This window comes from Mytilus galloprovincialis, chromosome 14 (genome assembly GCF_965363235.1).
Source record: "Mytilus galloprovincialis chromosome 14, xbMytGall1.hap1.1, whole genome shotgun sequence".
Classification (NCBI taxonomy): domain Eukaryota; kingdom Metazoa; phylum Mollusca; class Bivalvia; order Mytilida; family Mytilidae; genus Mytilus; species Mytilus galloprovincialis.
This window is the reverse complement of record NC_134851.1, coordinates 17,270,667-17,291,996: the sequence shown is the minus strand read 5'-3', so window position 1 is coordinate 17,291,996 and position 21,330 is coordinate 17,270,667. Positions and strand designations below refer to the sequence as shown.

The following is a 21,330-nucleotide window of genomic DNA, read 5'->3' as shown; positions in this document are numbered from 1 at the left end:
TTCGAAGATTCAAATCAATCTTTGCTAAGCTTTATGAATTATGTTGCATTGCAACTTATTACAAAAATAACGACGACAACGGTAGTTTGCAACAACCAGATATCTTATTTCATACTTTACTAGTGTTAGTGATAAATGAACATGATAATCATATATATATATTTACATTTTATATGTACTAAAATTAAAAAAAAATCATCTCAATCTCATCAAATATAAAAATGTCATATATTTGTTATGTAATTTGCGTCTTTTCTATTTAGCATTTACAAGCTAAATGAGTTAGCAAAACTAAATAAAACTAAAAACAAAAGACAGGTGCATTCCTCTATAAGCTGTATGATATGTAATATAATTAGTATGTTTTTGCATATTTCAGTTTTTGGAGATAAAAGATTAATAAGAGTGAAATAAAGAAATAAAATAATCGAATTAAGATGAAATCCAAATGAGTTAGATCAGGTTTATTAAGAGAATAAACATTTTTTTGGTATGTATTATTTGTCGAAAAGATGATGCAGTATCAAATTTCGAAACAAAATTCAATCAATAATAAATAAAAAAAAACATGGATGGTTGCGGAAGGGTTAAAATATCGCTGTTTTTTTTTTAGATACAGTAATGATCATCCAGTTGTAAGCCTCCATAATGGAATTTATAATAACTTGATTTATAAAAGTTTATTAGTAGTAAATTAATTAATATGTGTGCTCATGCTTGCATATCAATGTGATATAAGAAGAGGTTAGGTCGGATTAATCAAAACAGAAACGACTAAAAAAGACGCCATGTAGTTTAAGTTATAGATTAGAAGATTTTGACATTATCTGTTTATCAATATAACATAAAGTTATAAAAGACTTTCATTAGAAATATGAAAAATGACAATGAGTTAAGATACGGAAAATAGATAGGGATAACTCGAACAGGTGAATTATGTAATGTGAAGAATTATGGATTAGGTAAATAAATGTGAATGGTCGTGAATAAATATTAGGATGTTGATAAAGAAGACATTTGCCAATCCATGTAAAAAGATTATAAGAAACACAGCGTTAAGAACCACAGAAGCCTAATTCAATACTAGTATTTTTTTTAGTATGTATATGAATAACTCATGTATCAATTCAGTGTTCAGTTTAATTCAAGTATTTTTACTCTCATTTTTTTCAGAACTATTAAACCTTTGTATACTCGTACGCCTATCTTTCGTAATATTTTTTTTAACCCACATATTTATAAAGTTGTTAGATTGTCATAGTTGTATGTCCTCTTCGTTCATTATGGAACCAGGTTAAATCCATCTTTTTTAAATAAGGAAATTCGTTTATCAAGTTTTGTTTTATATCAAATGGCATTATAATAACATCGCAGAAAATAACACAGTTTTGTCGACAATGACGTTTATGGTGTTGATTTTGAAGGGATTTCTGGAGCATTCTTGCGCACGATGATTGGACAATAGATTGCATAGGACTTTTAACTCAAACCACTTTTCTTAAAACCGCACCAGGACAGGCACTTGTCTGTCATCGAGGTGCACTCATAAAGGGAAGCCTGCTGTTCACTTATCATGTTTGCCGTGGAAATGCAAATTTATTTATTGACTTCTTGCATCACCGTCATATGATATTTCAGTGCCTGTAGAAAAATCTCACAAAAAGAATTTTCAATTGATAACAAATATATTATTGGTTAATTGGTTTGGAATGGCAAACGGTTGAATAAAAAGGGTAGTTTTACAACTTAAAGGAGTTGTTAAATGAAGGAATCTTCGTTATACCGGGTATAAGGCTTAACTGTCAGTTGAATATATTGATTTGGCTAGGAAAATAATCAAATAAAAACAGGTTGTTCGACAATTTAACGTTCAAAAAATCTTTGGTGTAATTAATCGATTTGGATTGGCAAATGGCAAATACAAAAAGGGGGGGGGGGTTAAACCACATGGCAAAAAGATGGTTAGACAAACTTAAAATAGACGTTAAACGAAGGAATTGTTAAAAATGTGACTACACAACAAACCTTGCCGATATTACTCACGGGTAACTCCACCATGGCGACATGTTTAAAGTACCCGGCTTTCCCATCTTTATTCGGCATTAAAGTTAAATAATCTTTCCCATTGGCTGTAAATAATGGTGGCGTATCCTAGAAACATAAACAATAATGATTAGAAAATTGTTGAGATAAACACATATATAGTATTTTGTTTACTGTATTTTTTTTTGTTTATTGCTAAAAAAGATTTTTTATTACAGAAACTAGATATTACTCTAATTGGTCACTAACAAACTAAGATTTTATAGGAAGAAAGTAAAAACAAAAAATAAATATATTCAGAATGAATTAATCAGAAGTTGAGTGCAGAATTTGATATCATTGTATAACGCAGTTAAGTAATGAAGATTGATTTGAGTAAAATACTGTAACATTTCATATTGTTATGTTTTACAGAAAAATCATCCATGAATATTGCTTACCATTTCTATCCATCCTCCTTTTACTTCCTCTTCAAAGTTCTAAAACAAAGATTTAAATATCTTAAAATCAACTACCAACCTCCAAAATTATATTATACACAGATGATACTTCTATTACTAAACTAAATGAAAATAGCAGTAGCATTCCACTGTTCAGTAGTCGAAAATCGCTCAAGTTATAAAAAAAATACTCTCATTTCAATTTTCAATACAAATACATAATTATGTTACTTTTTGTAGCTGTTGTACTGTCTTTAAATCAACTCAATCTCAATTTATCAGCTGCAAAAAAAGTTCCAGTGCCTATTCTGTAGACATATACTTACCAAACTACACTGCCCATTAACGGCAGTGCACACTGTAAATAACGTTCTATTTTGTGCTCTGTTGACCCATGTCACTAAAAAGTATGTATCATCTCGCCAGGATACGGTGGTGAAGTAATGGTCTCTACAATTAAAAAAAGAATACAATGAAATACAAATAAAAAAATAGATGATGTTTGACTATTTCAAATTCAGGTTATACTTCAAAAATTATCTAAAAATGGTCATATTTAGGTTTCACATACATATATTTTTCCAGATCATAGCAAATGCTTTGATGTGTAGTTTATAAACAAAATGACTACAATTATATTGTAAGAGTAAAAATGTTACTTACACATTTAAAAACTCTTTTGGCGCTTGTACGTCAAATGTTTTACCTGTCACTAAGTTATGAACTTTTAGTTTGAATGTTGGATTTGTCGCACCAGGCTGAAACAAAACATACATACTGTACTGGAGCCAGGGTAATACAAATTATATCCTTAATATCCCGTACCCCTTAATGCAACATTTGAACAGTTGTAAAGGAACAGAAATTCCTATTTACAAATGAAATAAAAAAAGTATTGACATTGCAGTAATACAGTATAAAAATAAATTGTAACCTGAATAATAATATAAAAAAAAAACATTTGGGCTAAGTAAGTTCATGATTGAAATCTTTCGCTTATGACAACAATAGAAATTCTTAAATCTAAAAATAAAATAGAGCAATAGTTTCACTTTCTAGTTTGATCATCTATCATTTTAAAATAAGTCGACAAAACCGTATAAACACAATATGACCGGCTAGCGGTAGTACATATGCAAATGGTACCACCTATTAAAATATGTTGTACTCGATAAAAAAACCCACATTGTATTAGTTATCAAAGGTATCAGGATTATTATTTAGTACGTCAGACGCGCGTTTCGTCTACATAAGACTCACCAGTGACGCTCATATCAATATATTTATAAAGCCAAACAAATACAAAGTTGAAGAGAATTGAGGATCCAAAAAGTTGTGCCAAATACGGCAAAGGTAATCTATGCCTGGGATAAGAAAATTCTTAGTTTTTTGAAAAATTTAATGTTTTGTAAACAGGAAATTTATTTAAATAAAGCCAATCGAAACAAATATCTACTTTGAATGGTTGTGAAATCTATTCTGACAATCAGGAACACCGATTATAATGCATATGATGTACATGTAATGATGGTCGGAAATTAGATGACTGACATTATTTTTGAATTTATCCAAAAAGGAAATGATCTAAAACAAATACAGTACCTTTGGATAAGCTATTCTTTTCATTTCACCGTATTCATTGGTTGGATCACCATAATAAGGATACATGTATTTTTTCACTCCAGTATCATTAAACTGGGCATATAAAATATGGGTTGCTTCCTGTGACCACCATATTGCACTGTCAGACATAAGTATCTCTTCTATAAAAATATGGTATAAAATAATGATATATCGTATGACAATCTGGAGCATGTAAATAATAGTTATCAAAGGTACCATGATTATAATTTAGTACGCCAGACGCGCGTTTCGTCTACATAAGACTCACCAGTGACGCTCATATCAAAATATTTATAAAGCCAAACAAGTACAAAGTTGAAGAGCATTGAGGATCCAAAATTCCAAAACATCTAAGGTAATCTATGCCTGGGATAAGAATGACATCGACCAATTTCACTGTAAGGTGTTTTGATACCAATTTTGTTTGAGCTTTTGATTTTGCCATTAGAATCAAGACTTTCCGGTAGTTTTACTTTTCACTAACCCTGAAGTCAGCCCTCCTCTGCTGGCTCGAGAGACCTTTGATAATCAAGTTCCCAATGTTATCACTAACCCATAAGCCAGCACTCATGTGCTGACTATACATGCTGACTTGCGATATCTTTGAAAAGTCATTTTGTGTTAAATTACTATACATAAATTTTGAAAAATACAACGGATTAACCTCCATTCATACATTTATATATGATCTAAGAAAAATTGACTCGAGTTTGAAATATTCAGTTTTCAATGCCCTACATTTTTTTGTTTTGCCGTCCAACTTGTTTTAACTCAAATACTAATGTTGAGTCTCGTGTGACAAAACAACACACATGATGTACAAAACAATAAATCTAGAATATCAAACGAGTTAATAGCAACTGAGCCTATAAGTCAAGAATAAAACAGATTAAAATGAAGTTTTTTTTTTAATTACACAAATGATTAGTTCATCTAAGAACGGTATCTTTGCCGCAGCACTCTAAACGGAAAATACCACTGAAGGATAAATACTGACAAAAATATAATCTGCAGGTAAAATTCTTTAATTGACCTCATCAAGCTGATTTGATAAATCAGGATGTCTATTAAGTTTGAAACTCTCCATGCAAGATAAAACGATTAGTGCAAAATCGTATTTTCTGAATATTTTCATTTTAATCCATTTTCCCTCGGTTTAAGTTTGTAACACGAATTTCTCTCAATTGGTTGATGGCTTTTGAACAACTACTGTTGCCTTTATTTATATACTACTTTTCCAAAAGGTCAACACATTAATAATACAAAATAATTTGGAATAAAATGATCTAGTTGGATTAATAATTCCTATTTTTGTACAAGTAGTTAACTTCAACATTTTATAAAAGAATATTGGCATTGACTGTAACAGTTATTATGTATGTTGTGTTCCTCTTGATTTTAAAATGATTCCTGTATATATGAGACCCCTCATTGAGACCCCTCATGGGGTGTCCCAGTAATCACAGTTGTTTTGCTACTATCTTCAAATAATCATTAATATATATATTTTTAAATAATACAGTCCCAGATAATCATGAAATATTTAGCCTGGTAATCAAATAATCACTATAAAACGGGTAAGTAATCACATCATCTCATATGTTATTAATATCTACCTTCGTATACCCAATCAGGAATTCCATTGAATATTTCCTCAGTAATTCCATCAGATGTCACCTGTTTGGTTTCTTTCGTAATGATATTTTTATAGTATATATTATTATGTTGCACAAAAACCTGAAACAAAAATCGTTTGCACGTGATCTAAAAACATTAGTACGCAGAATAAATTCAAATTGATACTGGAAATGGGGAATATGTCAAAGGGGCAACAACCATACAAAATGGCAGACAATAGCCAAAGCCCACCAATGGGTCCTTAACACAGCAAACAAATCCCACTGTATGTTTACTTAATTCTGCAATAAACATGTTTTAAAACTTAAAACTATAAGTTCATATAAAAGCTCTGTGTTCTTACATTTTCCAATGTTTGATTAGCCGTTGTGACCGTCTGTTGGGAGACCAACTCCCTTGTCATCTACGATTTTGATGAAATAATGTACGAATTACCAAATAATACTTCGTTCCTATAATTTTCAAGAAATTACGGGTAAAGAAATCAAGTCAAACTTGGTCTTGAAATCATAAAACATTGGTGTCAGTTTTTTGTACTGATACTCCAAAATCAACCAATCAAAATTCTGGATTACATGTTTCGAGCATGCTTTTCTGCTCCGAGCACTGAGCATAGTTTTATGACTTCAACTCCTGCAAGATTAGTCTCTTGACTAGAGAAACCTGACCTAAGATATAGGAATTCTTTGAGTTGAGTTTCAAAATGAACATTAAAATCTCACAAATCATGTTTATACCCGCCGCAGTGTTGCCAATACAGGAACCTCTGGCCTATTTCAGTGTTGTTATTTTGTTATTTTTATTTTAGTTCATTTATATATTTCGGAGTTAATTGTGACGTCAATTTTGAACTACGTTGAACCAGTATACAGTTTGGTTTATGGGCCAGTGGAAGCCCCTACAGGATGGAGGATGTTTTTCCTTTGTTGAAGACCCTTTTGTGACCTTGTGTTGTTTTCTGCTGTTTAGTCGGGTTGTCGTCTCTTTCACACATTCTCCGTTTTCATTCTCAAATGTATAACAGGTGCAGCTACAGAAGGGCCATAAGAAAGTGAAATGACAGGGAAGGTTTTTTTATCCTTTGTAATATTTATATGGGGACGAAGTTCCCTATTATGATTGAAAAATCAATAATAATAAAAAAAAATCGGGAAAATTTCCCGAAATTTCATTCTACTAATGAATTTAAAATTTTTGAATTCCCGCATTTGCGCAGAAACCTACTTCTTCCTTCCGGTCTCGTTGTCATAAGACTTGAGTAGTCTAATAAAATATAGGAGCTCAAGGAACACAATACCATTTTTGATATTCTTTGTCTTTGATATGAATAAACGTTACCTGATGATTGAGTGTCTTTGTTTACATTGAATATGACGTGATAACTTAAATAAAGTCACAACTTAAATCCCTAACAACAGAACAAAATCGGAATGTTACGGTATTTTTGTTTCTTTTTTAACCGATTTTGAAGTTAAAATATGTCTTAATTAAAAATAATAATTCATATAGACTTCGCCCCCATCACAGATAATGCCTGCCTCAATTTTGATTTGACTATATACGATATTCAGTTATTGTTTTAAACTAATCGTTTTTATCAAAATTTCATCAAAATGGTTCATTTCTACGTGTTTTGTAAAAAGTATTACCACCAAAAAAAAAATGTAATAAGCACCATTGTTCGGCACTAAAGCAAACCAAAAACGTATTATCAACAATCGGCACACTGGGGATTTAATGTAATCAATTTCAAATACTATCCTACATAGTTGTATCATTGTCCACTGTCAAACATTAAAGAGGTTTGATGATAATAAAGCAATAAGATAACTCTTATCAAATTTATTTGACGTTATTGGTTTCCTTGTACACTGAGCAATCATTACTTACCACAGCTGGTCCTTTTGGGGCCCATCCGATGTACTGTAACACATCCTCGTTCTTATATCCTTCTAATGGTACATATGTCCTAAAACGAATCAACATCATCATATTTACATTGCGAAACAACTGTGTAAACAAAGACTAGTAAATGAATTTTAGTCTTTGAATCTCATATAGATCTTATAAATTTATCTTAAATATTAAAACAATATATTTCAGGATTGTTCAGTCTGTCACACCTAACCACTGCGGTAAGTTCAGTATAATTGAGACACTTTGAATTCGCTTGGAATTAATTTAATTAAAACTGTTGAAACCTTTCGCTGGCAGTCAAATCAATATTTTCGAGACCTTTCGCATGAAGCAGTCAAGTCAATATTGTTAAGAGATTTCGTTCGCAGTCAATTCAGTACTGTTCATTAGCCGTTCAGACAATTTTGTATGATATTGATGAAATAATAGACAAGAACTACTAAACAGTCTGAACAAAGAATGAACAAATCTGATTGTCTGCAAGCCTATTGCATGAACAGTAATGAATTAACCGTAGTGAATAAGTCTGATAATTTACTGAAAGACTGAAACTTCTTTTTAAGAGGTGTTCAGATTAAAATGACCATTGCATATCAAAATTGGTTTCCTAGTGAAAATACTTCCAAATTGCATGACGAGCGAAGCAAGTATTACAGGAGATGTTTACCATTGTTACATGTTTAAGTTTCATTAGATTTTGATTGATGTCACTTATATGTGAATTTCGTGGGAATAGAATCACCACGATTTTAGATATTCAACAAAATGGAAAATTCCTAGAAAAATATTTTTCAGAATTAGTTCATTCCAATAAATACGGTATATCCATTCACCCGTACGTTTGTGTTCACATCATCTAAATCAAATAGATGGACAGTTATGAGGCTCCCACAGGTAACCCCCCTCAGGTCGCAAGGTCGCTTTTAAATTCGTCGAGAGGTCGTTTTTAAGGGAAATGTACAGGTCGCAGGTCGTTTTTCCCAACACAGAGGACGGAGGTCAGTCGGAGGTTGTTGTTTTTCCAAATTTTACAGGTCGCAGGTCGTTTTTAGAAGGCCCTCAGGTCGGAAGTCGCCTCTAAAAAGCCCAGAGGTCGCAGGTCGTTTTTGACCCTGCGGGAGCCTCAGTAATTTAAAAGAGATCCGTAGTGTTATACCGTAATAAGATCATGTATCTTTTTCCTTATATTCAGAACCTTATAATAACATAACAATGGTCAAAGGTACCAGGATTATAATTTAATACGCAAGACGCGCGTTTCGTCTACATGAAACAGATCAGTGACACTCAAATCAAAACAGTTAAAATCAAAACAAGTACAAAGCTGAAAAGCATCCAGGACCCAAAATTCCAAAAAGTTGTCCCAAATACGGCTAAGGAAATCTACTCCCTGGATAAGAAAATCCTATTTTTTCGAAAAATTCAAAGTTTTGTAAACAGGAAATTTGTAAAAGTTACCATATAATTGATATTAATGTCAACACCGAAGTGCTGGGATGGTGATACCCTCGCGGGGACGAAACGTCCACCAGCAGTGGCATATTCTTTATTTCAATCTATTTTCGTTGAAACAGTTAGCCCCACCTAGGCCCTCTTTCATCATTTGTTATATTTACAGAAAACAATATGATAAACTAAGGCCAACGTTCGTCATCCAGAACCCTAGACTCTGTCATTTAGTTGTATATTGATGACACATAGTCAATCCATGAATTCTCTTTAATCATTTAATGATCACTACATTAAAATGAAAGCATCAATAATAATTTGGAGATTGGAAGGTGTCTTCATTTTTGTTGGACCATTTTTTTCCTTTTTTCTGTATATTGCAGCACCTCATTATTCTGCATTCTTTATTTTTTCTCTATTTTTGAATTTTCTTTATTTTGTTTACACAATTATGACCCTCTTAAATCAATGTGTGATATGTATTGTAAAACCATTATATATTAAGAGCAACGTTCGCCATCCAGACCCCTAGACTCTGTCCTATATTGATCAGTCAAACCATGGATTCTCTATCATCATCTAATGATCACTATGTTACAATGAAGGCATCAATAATACACAGTTTGATCTAGTATCGTTCTATTGACTGGATTACAACACAATATATAGCTACTATCGATTTCGCATTCTTCTTACACATAGTTTCAATTAGTTTACGCTAGATTACAAATTTCTTACAATATTCATTTTCTTTTCTCTCGTCAATAAAAACGACGATACTTCAAGAATGTTCTGAAGTAATTGATGATTTATCAATCCGGCTGCTATGTTTTTTGCTAACTATTTGTCTCAGTCATTTTTGTTCCAGTCTATCGGTCTTTCGCTCGCATTTCTAGGAACGACCGATGCTCTTCTTTTCATTATCCTGGAGTTATATAACTACGGTCGGCTATTCTCCCTATCCTCACGTTCTCATACAGTTTCTTGCTCCCTTAATTTGTTGCCCGTTATTTTTCATTCTACAAAAGCTTTGAAAATTTATGCTTTTTTTCCTTACTAATATTTGTAATCAGAACAAACATTATTAGAAGGAAAGCATGCATTGTTCTTGCCCGTTTCGGAGTCTAAAGGACTATGGGTAGTTTTCATTTTCGTACCCCAAAATGAAAATAACGTCATTTCAATGGTTGAATTTCAATTGTTTATGACGTTTTTAACCAATTACAACGCTTCTGAAAGTGCCTTAGATTCTGAAACGGCGAATTATTTAGTCAACGTCAGAGTTTATCAATATTATAGTTCGTAAATCATACATTAATCATGTTAACTTACCCTGTGGACACGTTGTAAAGACTGTACTTTGAAAGTGTGGAATGTCTGTATATCTAAGAAATAAAAATTAGTATAAACGATTATATTAATACACATTTACAAAATTTCAACTTCACACGGATGTGTTTTTTTGCAATGAAAGCATATCAATTGAATGAAATAAAACTACATTACAGTTACAAATGTGTATTGATTCTTTGAAACCTTCATCGTCGATTTAAGAAATGTTACATTTCAGCATGGATACATTGTCATTCCAGTGTGCAAAGTATTTTAAACAAAACTGGAAAAGCGGCGCAAAATCTTTACTTAAAAGGAGTTTACACACAACATTGAAGCAATTTGATTAAAATACAAATAATGTTTCCATGCCTACTTTCTGACCTGGCATTATACATCTACTATTTCAATTTCTGTCGTCAAATTTTAAAAGTGTGTATCATAACGACAAAACAAGGCAGAAAAACATACACATGATTTTTATTTCAATCACAGAATTTCACACTTACATGTTCTGGTGCACCGGTTGTCAAAATGGCGTATTTTCGATCAGGTGACAATTTATAAACACCAGTGTCTAATGTTTTCTGCAAAGATAATTACATGAAGATGTTTAGAGTATTGAATTGTATAGCACTGCATAACAATGTATTACATTAAATTGCATTATATGTACATTACATTAAATTGCATTTTATGTACATGTATGTACATTATATTACATTGCATATCATTAAATTACAGTAATATTTCGTTGCTTTACATTGCATGACATTACATTACATAATATGGCATAACATTGCATTGCATTTCATTGAAATTAGATCAGAGAATGAGTATAAAAAACAATTATAAATAGTCATCATTGAAATTTTAATGGTATATTTATAAAATGTGAAGTGTGTAATGACAGTTTTATATAATTTTGTAATACTTACGAATACTGTACTTAAGATTAAGGTTACTGTTTCATTAGAAGTACAGTTGTATTCTACAACTGCACCATCATCGTTTCTATAAACAAAAGCCTCGTCTCCTACAGAATAGAGAACAGTTGCATTGTTAATACATAATTTAACGTTCTGATGAGGTATACAGATCGAATCGCTTAGAGAATATCAGAGGCAATTGTAATGAAACAATCGAAAGATATACAAAATACGAACATAAGCCGCCAATATATGAGGGTATGGACGCTGTTATTCATATACGATTATTTAATTATTTAAGCCAGTTCCCTTTATTTTTAACCCTTAATCTTTATTCGTCATATTTCACTCTTTTTTTCTTCTTTTTAGTCCATATTGTTCATCTGATGTTCTCAAGTCTGTTAACCTCATGCAGACACAGACATCTAATATGTGTGAACCAAAAAAAAAAAAAAAAAAAAAAAAACCACAAACCTTAGTAAACTCGTGTGCTCAAATGGTGAACAATTTCAGATCCAATTGAACTTTTTTGAAAAAAAAACTCCTGTATCCCTGTAACTTAAACAAAATTGACCCTCTGTTTGGTTCTGAAACATTTCTATTTCTAAATTGTCTTACCGTCTACCCACGTGACATACAACTCTTTTGGATGAAACGATTGGTTAAGGTAATTTTCTAACGATAGTTTTTCTCTGTTGTCCTCCTCCTTCGAACCTAAATAAAAAGTGGAGAATTTAAACAAATATGAAATACATATAAAAAAAATCATGTTTTATTCAATATTTTTCTTATGATAACTGATTTCGTTGCAATTAAAATAAAATTAAAATAGAAATGAAATGATTCTGAAATTAAATCTTGACTACAGATGCAATTAAAAGAAATAAAATCTAAGCAATTAAAATGAGGTTTCAAAGAAAATGAACATACAAACTTATTCATTAAAGGCATGAATTATTTCTAAGATTCAATATAAATTAATGAAGTTTTATAAATCCAACTTAAGCGTACACATTTTTTTTTTTTTTTTGTATTTCGTATTTTAGTTTAACCAGATACACGTGTAATCAATACAGTCTACTAGTATTCATATCTATAAAATGCATTGCGGATGATATACCAAATTAAGCTGCGCAGATATGTGCAAATTAACCAATTATGAACAAAGTAGACAACAAAAAGGGTATATACATGTAACATTTATGCCTTTAGACATCTTTAAATATTTAAACACAGAAACTGCTTTGTATTTTATCGCCAACTTTGTTAAGAACGTTTTTCTGTATTTTGGTTTGTTCCTTGTTTACACACGCAGTGTGGGACATGTGTTTGTAAGGGTTCTATATTTACCAATCGATCAGGTTTGCAGAGTTAAGGAAGAAGTCAAATTTCACTCTTGTGAGTAAATGTTTCAAGAGTGGATCGAAACAACACGAGCCTCATTTTTAAAAAGATTCATTGAGTCTCGTTCTTAAAAGTAGTCTTTAGTTTGCATTTAACGTTAGTTTGTACAGATGTGATTTTATAATACTTTCTGATGCCTATTATTCATGCAGTTGTCCGCATATTGTTAACAGATAAATAAATATAATAGAATATAATGTGGTATGATTGCCATTTGGACAACTTTACTCCAGAGACCAACTGACGCAGACGTAAACTACTATGGGTAACCGTACGGCCTTAAACAATGAGCAAAACCCAAACGAAAAAGCAAGCTATAAAAGTCCCAAAATGACAATAGTAAACAATTCAAACGATAAAACTATGATCCAATAAAAAGGTTCCTTCACGCTGTCATGGAATCTCGATGGAATTTGAAGTTTGTTGATATTATGTATGTATATAACATACAGATAAGAAGTTCCGTAGTATTAACTAAGCGTGCATCTATAATTATATTTTTTGTGCGAGAAAGCAGGTGGCTTCTATCTATCTGGCATACACCTATAACTACTAATCTATGCTGCTAACATCTAAACGATGAAAATATGAACTACTGATAATTGGCAAGCTATGCAATATCAACTTATCGATGGAAATATGTAATATATAGTGTTTATACTGATATTTGGCAAGCTATGCAATATTATAATTCTGTTGTTAAATAATTAATATACATCGTATCAACCTTTTTCAGAAATTAATATTACATAGTGCATTTTTAATCAAATTAATTAATGACAAATCAATCGATTGTCTGTCAAAGTATGCATTACGGACGGTTAAAAGTACATACCGGTATTAGGAATATGAGGAACCTATGCTTATATGCCACATGTGATGGTTGAACAATATACATCATTAAATCAAAATTGTAAAGTACATTTCTATAATTAAAAAAAAACCGCTTGCTATTAGATGGATTAGGTTCTATCGTAGAAACAATTCATTATAATCAATATGTAATATGATTAGACTACTTTAATTTGATACAGTTTGGTTTTTATCGTTCTGGCAGTCAATTTTCAATCGTTTTTCATATCTTTAACAGATAGTTGGCTTTCTCGTTTGAATTCACATTTTTTTATATTGCAGGGTCCAAAGTACCAATACGGTATAGGTCTTGCTCATTGTTGCGTGGGGGGGGGGGGGGGGGGTGTATATGTTATTTACATCCCTGTCCTTTTTATGAAAATAGACCTGCAAGATCCTGTACCAGAGGCTCTTACGTACTCTAATTCGAGACTTGCGTGACGGTTTAAACATGTCTGAACATTCAACTTAAATTATATCATAAAGCTACTTTTCTTTAACTTATTTTTTGTTTGTATTCACCTATAGGCTGATAGAGAGCCAACATTGGAAGGTAACAGACTACAAAAAGGTAGGTATGCAGTGGCGGATCCAGAAATTTTCATAAGTGGGGGTCCACTGACTGACCTAAGAGGGGGCCCGCTCCAGTCACGCTTCAGTGATTCCCTATATAAGCAACCAATTTTTTTCCCAAAAAGGGGGGGCCAGGGCCCCACCCCCCCTAAATCCGCCTATGGTATGTAAATGTTTTTAAGAGAATCCCTGGATGAGGGAATATTGTAAGCACATGACTCCATGTGTATACTTTCTTGTGTTACACACAGTTAAATAGTATCAGGTGTAATTTATAGTAAGTACAGCTCATGTCTTAACCCTCATTCTCTCAAAAAAAATGTCTTGCGTCTCTTCATTATTGCATCATTGTCATTCGTCTATGCTAAATTGACGTTTGTAAGAAAAAAAAAACTCTCTTGATTTACCTTAACCTTGACGTTTTTCATAAAGTGCATGTTGTAATCTCAAGCATATCGTTGATATCATTCAACATTCACATCGCAGTGCATTGTGTAATGTGCATATATAAAAGACAGTATCATCTTTATAGCGCAAATTATAAATTTACTTAGGGCGCATTATTTAACTATATTATACTTTTTTTAAAGTTAAAAATGAATGATTAATATTGGTTTAAAATCAAATAACTAGTTATTACATCGTAAGAAGTTGTGTTATAACCTACTATATTTCTGTCGTAAATAGATGACAGTTCTTTGAGTGTAATTTCCTTCTATCTTTTTTTTATACTTAGGTTATTTTCAGTTTGACATATTGTACAGACATCTGGCTATTGGCGAATGATCTTTAATAAATGTAAGAAGATGTGGCATGACAAACAACTCATTTTATTCAGACAACAGACGTAGAAAGAAGCCTTTATAAAAGAAATCATGAACTCACTTCATGTTTAAAAGAATCGTAGTGGCCTAGTTACTTGAAAAATCCTGATAAAGCCGGTTTCAGCATAGCCAGTTTATTATCTTATTTGATTCACCAATTAAAGAAATGCAAGCCTGAAGGGTAAATAGTATTCAGTCGATACTGTCTGAATGATTCATGAAGCCATAGAGCAGTGAATTGTCGAGATACGTAATTCACTCGAGAAGAACATATTGGAATCAGTAGATCCCGAATTGTATGTATGTTACTTTGATCATGGAACTATTACGTACGTTGACAACTCAATGCTTCCTTGTCTTATAATATATCACAAATGGTTCATTTAGCGTAGTTAACAGTGTAACTGTCGTCTTCAAAATTGAATTCTGTGTGAAAAAAAAACCCATGCATCATTCAAAATCTCAAGGCGGCAAATCAAAAATATATCATCTAAATCATAATTGAATATTTTACAGTTGGGATGTTCTAAACACACCAAACCTAAATTGTATTTGTTTGGCTTTCAATAACAAAGGGAAGGACATATTGAAATTCTCCCTTTTTAAAATATTCCTAATACGAGGGATACTAACAGTCCCCGGGACAAGTTTGCAATTCCGCTGAGTGCAAAAGTTGTCACCTTAATTTTTGGAGTTAAGTTAAAATGAAGTTGATGACTTGTTTGGTATATATTGGTTCCCTGATATTCGTCCTCAATTTTTTTTTAGCTCTAGCACCACTGTTGAAAAAGTTATGCCCCTTTTTCAACAATTTCCTTAGGGGAAAAATAGTTTTCCTCAAGGGAAAACAAACTTCTCTAAAGGAAAAACATTTTTCCTTGTTTTTTCCTCAAGGGATTCTGATTGAAAAAAAATGTATTATTGAAGATGGCAAAGCGGTAAATCAAAAAGATATCATATCTTAAACATTTTAAAAAGGGACAGTTCTAATACCCCTTTTTTATTGAAGATTTTTGAAAGCCACACACCTATAGCTACGGTTGGGTATGAGTGTGTCTAGACGATTATATCTGGAAAGGGATGGCCTATTTGCAAAAATTGGAACGACTTGTATTTAATAAATGCAGATAGGACGTCAAAGAACCTCGTTCTCGTCCATAATCATTCCTAATACGAAGGATACTCATTAAATAGCATTTGTTTCAACAATAGCCATCATTTGCTATGATGGAAATAAAAACAATTTCATCAAACAAAGTCTTCCAACATATATATGTTTAAGGTATCATTGCAAGTTTGTTTTTCAATAACAAGAGCCTTTTATGCTTAGCTATATATGTATAGCAAACAGCAACTTCATCTTATCACAATCAAAAGAAGCTTATGCTCAAATTGCAAAAGCTACCTGTATCCATTAGGAAATATAAAGACAAAACACATCATTAAATTTTAGAAAAACTTGCTGTCAGACCTTAATTTATTTGATGCAAAAAGAGTAAATTATTTTTAATTATTTCTATGCTAAAAACATTTATTTGCCCATTAAAAACCACAAAACATAAAATAATTAATAAATTATGCATGAAATATCTTTGCACTTGATAATTTACACAAAAAGAGGATTTCTTTTATCGAAAATATATCTCTCATAAACTTTTCCATGAGGTTAACAGGTATATGTTCGCATTAGTTAAGCATTTAAAGGCTCTAAGAATTCACCAGCGCATGACAGCAAAGGCTGTAGCAAAAGTCAACATATAAGGCTATTGCATTGCTCAGTGATGACTTACGATTTTATAACTTATAAATTTATGTTTAAACACACATTTTCTTCAGTTAATCTAAATTATTCAAATAATGTACTGTCTTAACGGTTAGTTATACACTTATGTTCTAATACTGAAATCTGTGTACACATTGCTTGTGGTTCTTTGGTAGACTATTGAGGGGAATGAATTTATATGATCAGAGCTTTTGTTTGGCTATTGAGGGGAACATATTTTTTCTGAGTTGAGCCAAAAACTAAAATTTGAAAAACTTGGGGGAGTAAAAAGGTCATATGAAGTTCGTGCTTTTTTTTTGGTATGATAAATGCTGACTCATTAACCGGTTCTCTTTAAAAGTTACAGAAAGTGTATTTCTTTACTCTCCCGACATTATTTTTGGGCAAAATACCTCAGTAGAACAAACCAAAGAACCACAGAATTACTCCACAGGTCATGTTGTTGTTCGTATGTCACTGTCCTGCGATGGGCAGAATACATGTAATCTTTGGTGCGACTGTATAATGTTGAATTCTAAAAACACATGTGCCTGTTCATTGTATCTGGCCTTTCAGTCATAAGACTTTACTCAGTTCTCGGAGTACACTATTTGTGCACGAAACACCAAAGCCAGCATTTTGATTGTTTGAATAACGAGTCCGAGTACTAACTGTACCTGAAAGGTTTATTGACTTAAATTTGCCAATACCTTGCGGTCGGATAAATTTGAAGTATGATTATTGTACTAAGTCTCAGAAATCTACAGTTCAACATGATGGTGTTTTCAGTTCTAATTTTATACTCAGAGTACTGAAAAAAGGTTTATGACAAAAAGGCCGAGTACACAGAGTAGACACGTCAGAGGTTCCTATCTATGCCCTTCCCATCGTGGACGGGTAAAAAAGGCAGAATCAACATGACCTGTGTATATTTATAAGTCGTGTTTATTTGTTAATATTAGACATATAAACAAGCTACAAGCTGTGTAAAGTACTCGCTATATGATAGCATCTAATACCAAAGGATTTGTTCATAAATGATTACTTTCAGTATCTGGAAATATAAATAAATAGGAGAAAACACGACATAATGTAAAATGATAATACTTAAAGGTGTAATTTGAAAATACGATCCTTAATTCCTCTTTAAAACAAATGATCAATGACAAAATCAAAATGATAAAACAAAACGAATTAACAAAACAGGAAAAGAAGGTTTACAGAATAAAAATGTATTTCTTAAAAAAATTATGAATATTAAAAAGAAATAATGATTAGAGAAAATTTATCATGAATCATTTATTAATATTTGTTGTAATTGAATTCTTGATTTTAGGCTTTTCACTCAAGTTGTACTGCAGAGAATGGTTTAAAACTTTTTCTCTAAAGTCCGCACTCCGACAAGTCTCATTTTCATTGGTGTACATGTTACACTGCCATCATATCCAGACCAAATACAAAAAATATGTGTGTTTCCTATTTCTCTATCTAACCAGGCTATGTTTTAAGCTTAGAAATAGTCTACCTTTAAGGTTTTATAGTCATTTTTCATTATGCACTGTTTCTCCCCCATAGACTCAATGTAAAAATATGGTAAAATAAAAAAGATCTATCCTATTTTTTTCAAAGATGTAATAGGGAGCACACATATTATTTTATTTTGTCCCACCGACAATATATACCGTTCAAAGGCACACCCAATTCATCGGCACAACGTTATCGAACAAACCGGAGAAACAAGTTTACATGTCGCCTTAACGTGTTAAGATTATAAGTTTGTGCTAACGTACCTGGCGTTACTAGAATGATGGCCGTCACTATCAGAGCGCATACAATCAGAATAACCAACAAGGCTATAGCAATGCCTCTCCAGTTCCTTTGGTCTTGAGTGTGTCCAACAAGTTCCTGGAAAAGAAATAATTTATATTTATAAATCTAGATAATGTTTTCTACATACGTAGGAAATAATACAGAAAATAAGAAGTACATTTGTCCACAGGACACCAGGTCCCACTCGCACTACCACATTTCAATGTTCAATGAACCATAAAACTTTGCACAAAAACTCAAAAGTATGCTACATATAGCACTCATGTTTAGTGAACTATGAAGTATTTGTTCATATAAACTCACAAATATGCTACATACAGTGTTCATATTCAGTGAACAATGAAATTTTTGCGCAAAAGCTCAAAAGAATGATTCATACAGCGTTTATGTACAGTGAACCAAGAAATCTTTGAACAACAACTCAAAAGTATGATACATATACTGTAGCATTGCCGTATTTGAAATCAACGCGTATAGTCAATAAGATATGTGTTAAAAACTGCCTCCAAGGCATCGGATCTGCAGAAATTAGAATGATGCAGAATAAAGAGGAAAGGGAAATTTTTAGCGTTTGTCTAAACCTATTTAAGCCTCAATAATGCCACAAAAATTCTATTTGTCTTAAATGCATCTGATATATTATCAAATTTTGATGTCGAATTAGGTTTTATTTTTAGAGGAATTCTTATCTAAATTTTGACAACAAACTTTTCACATCTAAGAGCAGAGAGAAAGCTACATTAACAGTATTAATCGTGTAGATAAAGGCGAGATAGCCTAATTCTCTTGAAAGGTTTTATCAAATCTTATTGTGTCAATCAATAACCGAATTAAGAAAAGCTGTTAACAACAGGTTTCACAAACAGGTGCAGACAAAAAGTTTATACGTTTGCACTTTATGTGCACATTTCAAGCTCTGCCAAAACATAAATAAAGGAAAATGTGCTGTTTGTCGATGAAACGTCTTCATGTAGTATGAAGCATTAAGAAAAGAACGGAATGTCACACATTAAAAGCAAATTCGAAGATGCAGATTAAGGCGAGTAAGATTCCAAGTCCCCTCTTTATGGAGCTTCATATATAATAAATGAATAGACTTTTTTCAAGTATCTATTCATTCCAAATGTTAGCTTGTCAGGCCCCCCTCACTTTTCAATGCCCCCGATCCGCACCGGGTTCGTCATTTCAATTTTAACATCGTTCCGGGGCTAATACAATACATTAGTATATAAAAGTATGACAAATTAGCTAGACATTCACAGAAAATCCTATAGACATCTATGAGTGTGGTTATCGATAATTCATAACATTATTGTTGAAATGGAAAATGTATAAACAGAATTTAAAGCGAAACCTATAACCATACTAATGATTTATTTTTCCACATTGATCGATGAAAACGTAATACAAATGTATCTATAGCTGATGGTCGACAAATAGTTTCGATTTTTACCACATTCGTTGAGGACAAACACGAAATTGTATATAGACATTTTAGGTGTAGGCAGACGTAGCAATTTTATTGGCAGAATTAACAATACAGATAAGCAAAATATAGATTAATAACATAAATCTCTTGTCGACGTCATAAAATATGATGATGAAGATGCAATCGTATCACGCTTATATCGTTGGGATAGATTTGTCTCTTTGATTTTGATTTTTGTTCAGGTTAACATTAATAAGAAATCAATGTTAAATACATTATTCAGTTGAAGAGTATATCCTCTCAAATAATGTGATATACTGGCGATTTATAAGATGCAAAGTCAATTGGTAATAATGTAAGATTTATTAATGTTTGCTAAACGTCCAGGGGCAAGTATTTCATACATGCATTGCAAGGACTAAGAACGTACAGGTTTACATTAAGATATTGATGTTAAACCTATCATTAAAAGGAGAACATAGCTCATAAAGTCCTGTGTACTGGTGATTTACAAGATACAAAGTTCATTGATAATGTTCTGTTATATTGATTAATGTTTGTTGAACGTCCTGCAGTAAGTATTTCATGCATATTCATGGAAACCTTAAATATCAGTTATCAGTATAATAAATACTCCCATCAAAACAGGTATAGGTAAACATTAACGATGAAAAGACATTATATAGTATATGAAATACTATACTAAAAAAACTAAGAAATAAGCTTCACGAACCAAACAACATTGACCTCATTGACTTTTATTTCATTATCGATTACAGATCATCATTAGCCCGTCTGTTGTCAAAGAAAAATTTAGAATTATTTGTATCTGTAAATCGTTTGAATGATAATCTATCAAGCAAGAATTATAGTATTGAATGTGAATGAACGCCATTACAGAATTTAATACATTATGGGAAATATTTTCAAAATCTTTCACCAAAACGCTGTGATATCTTAAACAGTAATGTGACGATATTTTCATTTTGGTTAATGAACAGTGAAATCGACCATAGTCCTTTACACTCTACAACGGAGAATAATGGACATACATAGTGTTGAATTTTAAATCCGGTTAACGACAGGACAAACTATACAATAATTACGTTGTCTTTATTTAGATTTTGTTTATTATTATTCGAGGGTCACTGGTGAGTCTTTGTAGACGAAACGCGCGTCTGACGGACACTATTAAATCATTGTATCTTAAATGAGATTATTGTTCACGATAGTTTTAGACGCAGTATAACAACCTAACGTCGGTCGATTGGTTGTTCTACCTACG

At 32.0% G+C, this 21,330-nt stretch overlaps 1 protein-coding gene across 23 annotated transcripts in view; it reads right to left on the bottom strand.

Moving 5' to 3' along the window:
• Positions 1-21,330, bottom strand: part of LOC143058804 (dipeptidyl peptidase 4-like) — a 219,021-nt gene that overhangs the window by 14,929 nt on the left and 182,762 nt on the right. For 13 of the 23 annotated variants that reach the window (XM_076232253.1, XM_076232256.1, XM_076232254.1 and 10 more), the window contains exons 2-14: positions 18,577-18,691; positions 17,832-17,840; positions 11,990-12,085; positions 11,381-11,478; positions 10,952-11,029; positions 10,443-10,495; positions 7,635-7,713; positions 5,723-5,843; positions 4,086-4,246; positions 3,147-3,241; positions 2,810-2,933; positions 2,484-2,522; positions 2,026-2,151 (exon numbers count right to left, since the gene is read on the bottom strand). In XM_076232253.1, the coding sequence (XP_076088368.1) occupies positions 2,026-2,151; positions 2,484-2,522; positions 2,810-2,933; positions 3,147-3,241; positions 4,086-4,246; positions 5,723-5,843; positions 7,635-7,713; positions 10,443-10,495; positions 10,952-11,029; positions 11,381-11,478; positions 11,990-12,085; positions 17,832-17,840; positions 18,577-18,691 (1,194 nt within the window). The remainder of the gene's footprint in view (positions 1-2,025; positions 2,152-2,483; positions 2,523-2,809; positions 2,934-3,146; positions 3,242-4,085; positions 4,247-5,722; positions 5,844-7,634; positions 7,714-10,442; positions 10,496-10,951; positions 11,030-11,380; positions 11,479-11,989; positions 12,086-17,831; positions 17,841-18,576; positions 18,692-21,330) is intronic. The other 10 variants (XM_076232257.1, XM_076232258.1, XM_076232255.1 and 7 more) reach the window with 2 other exon arrangements.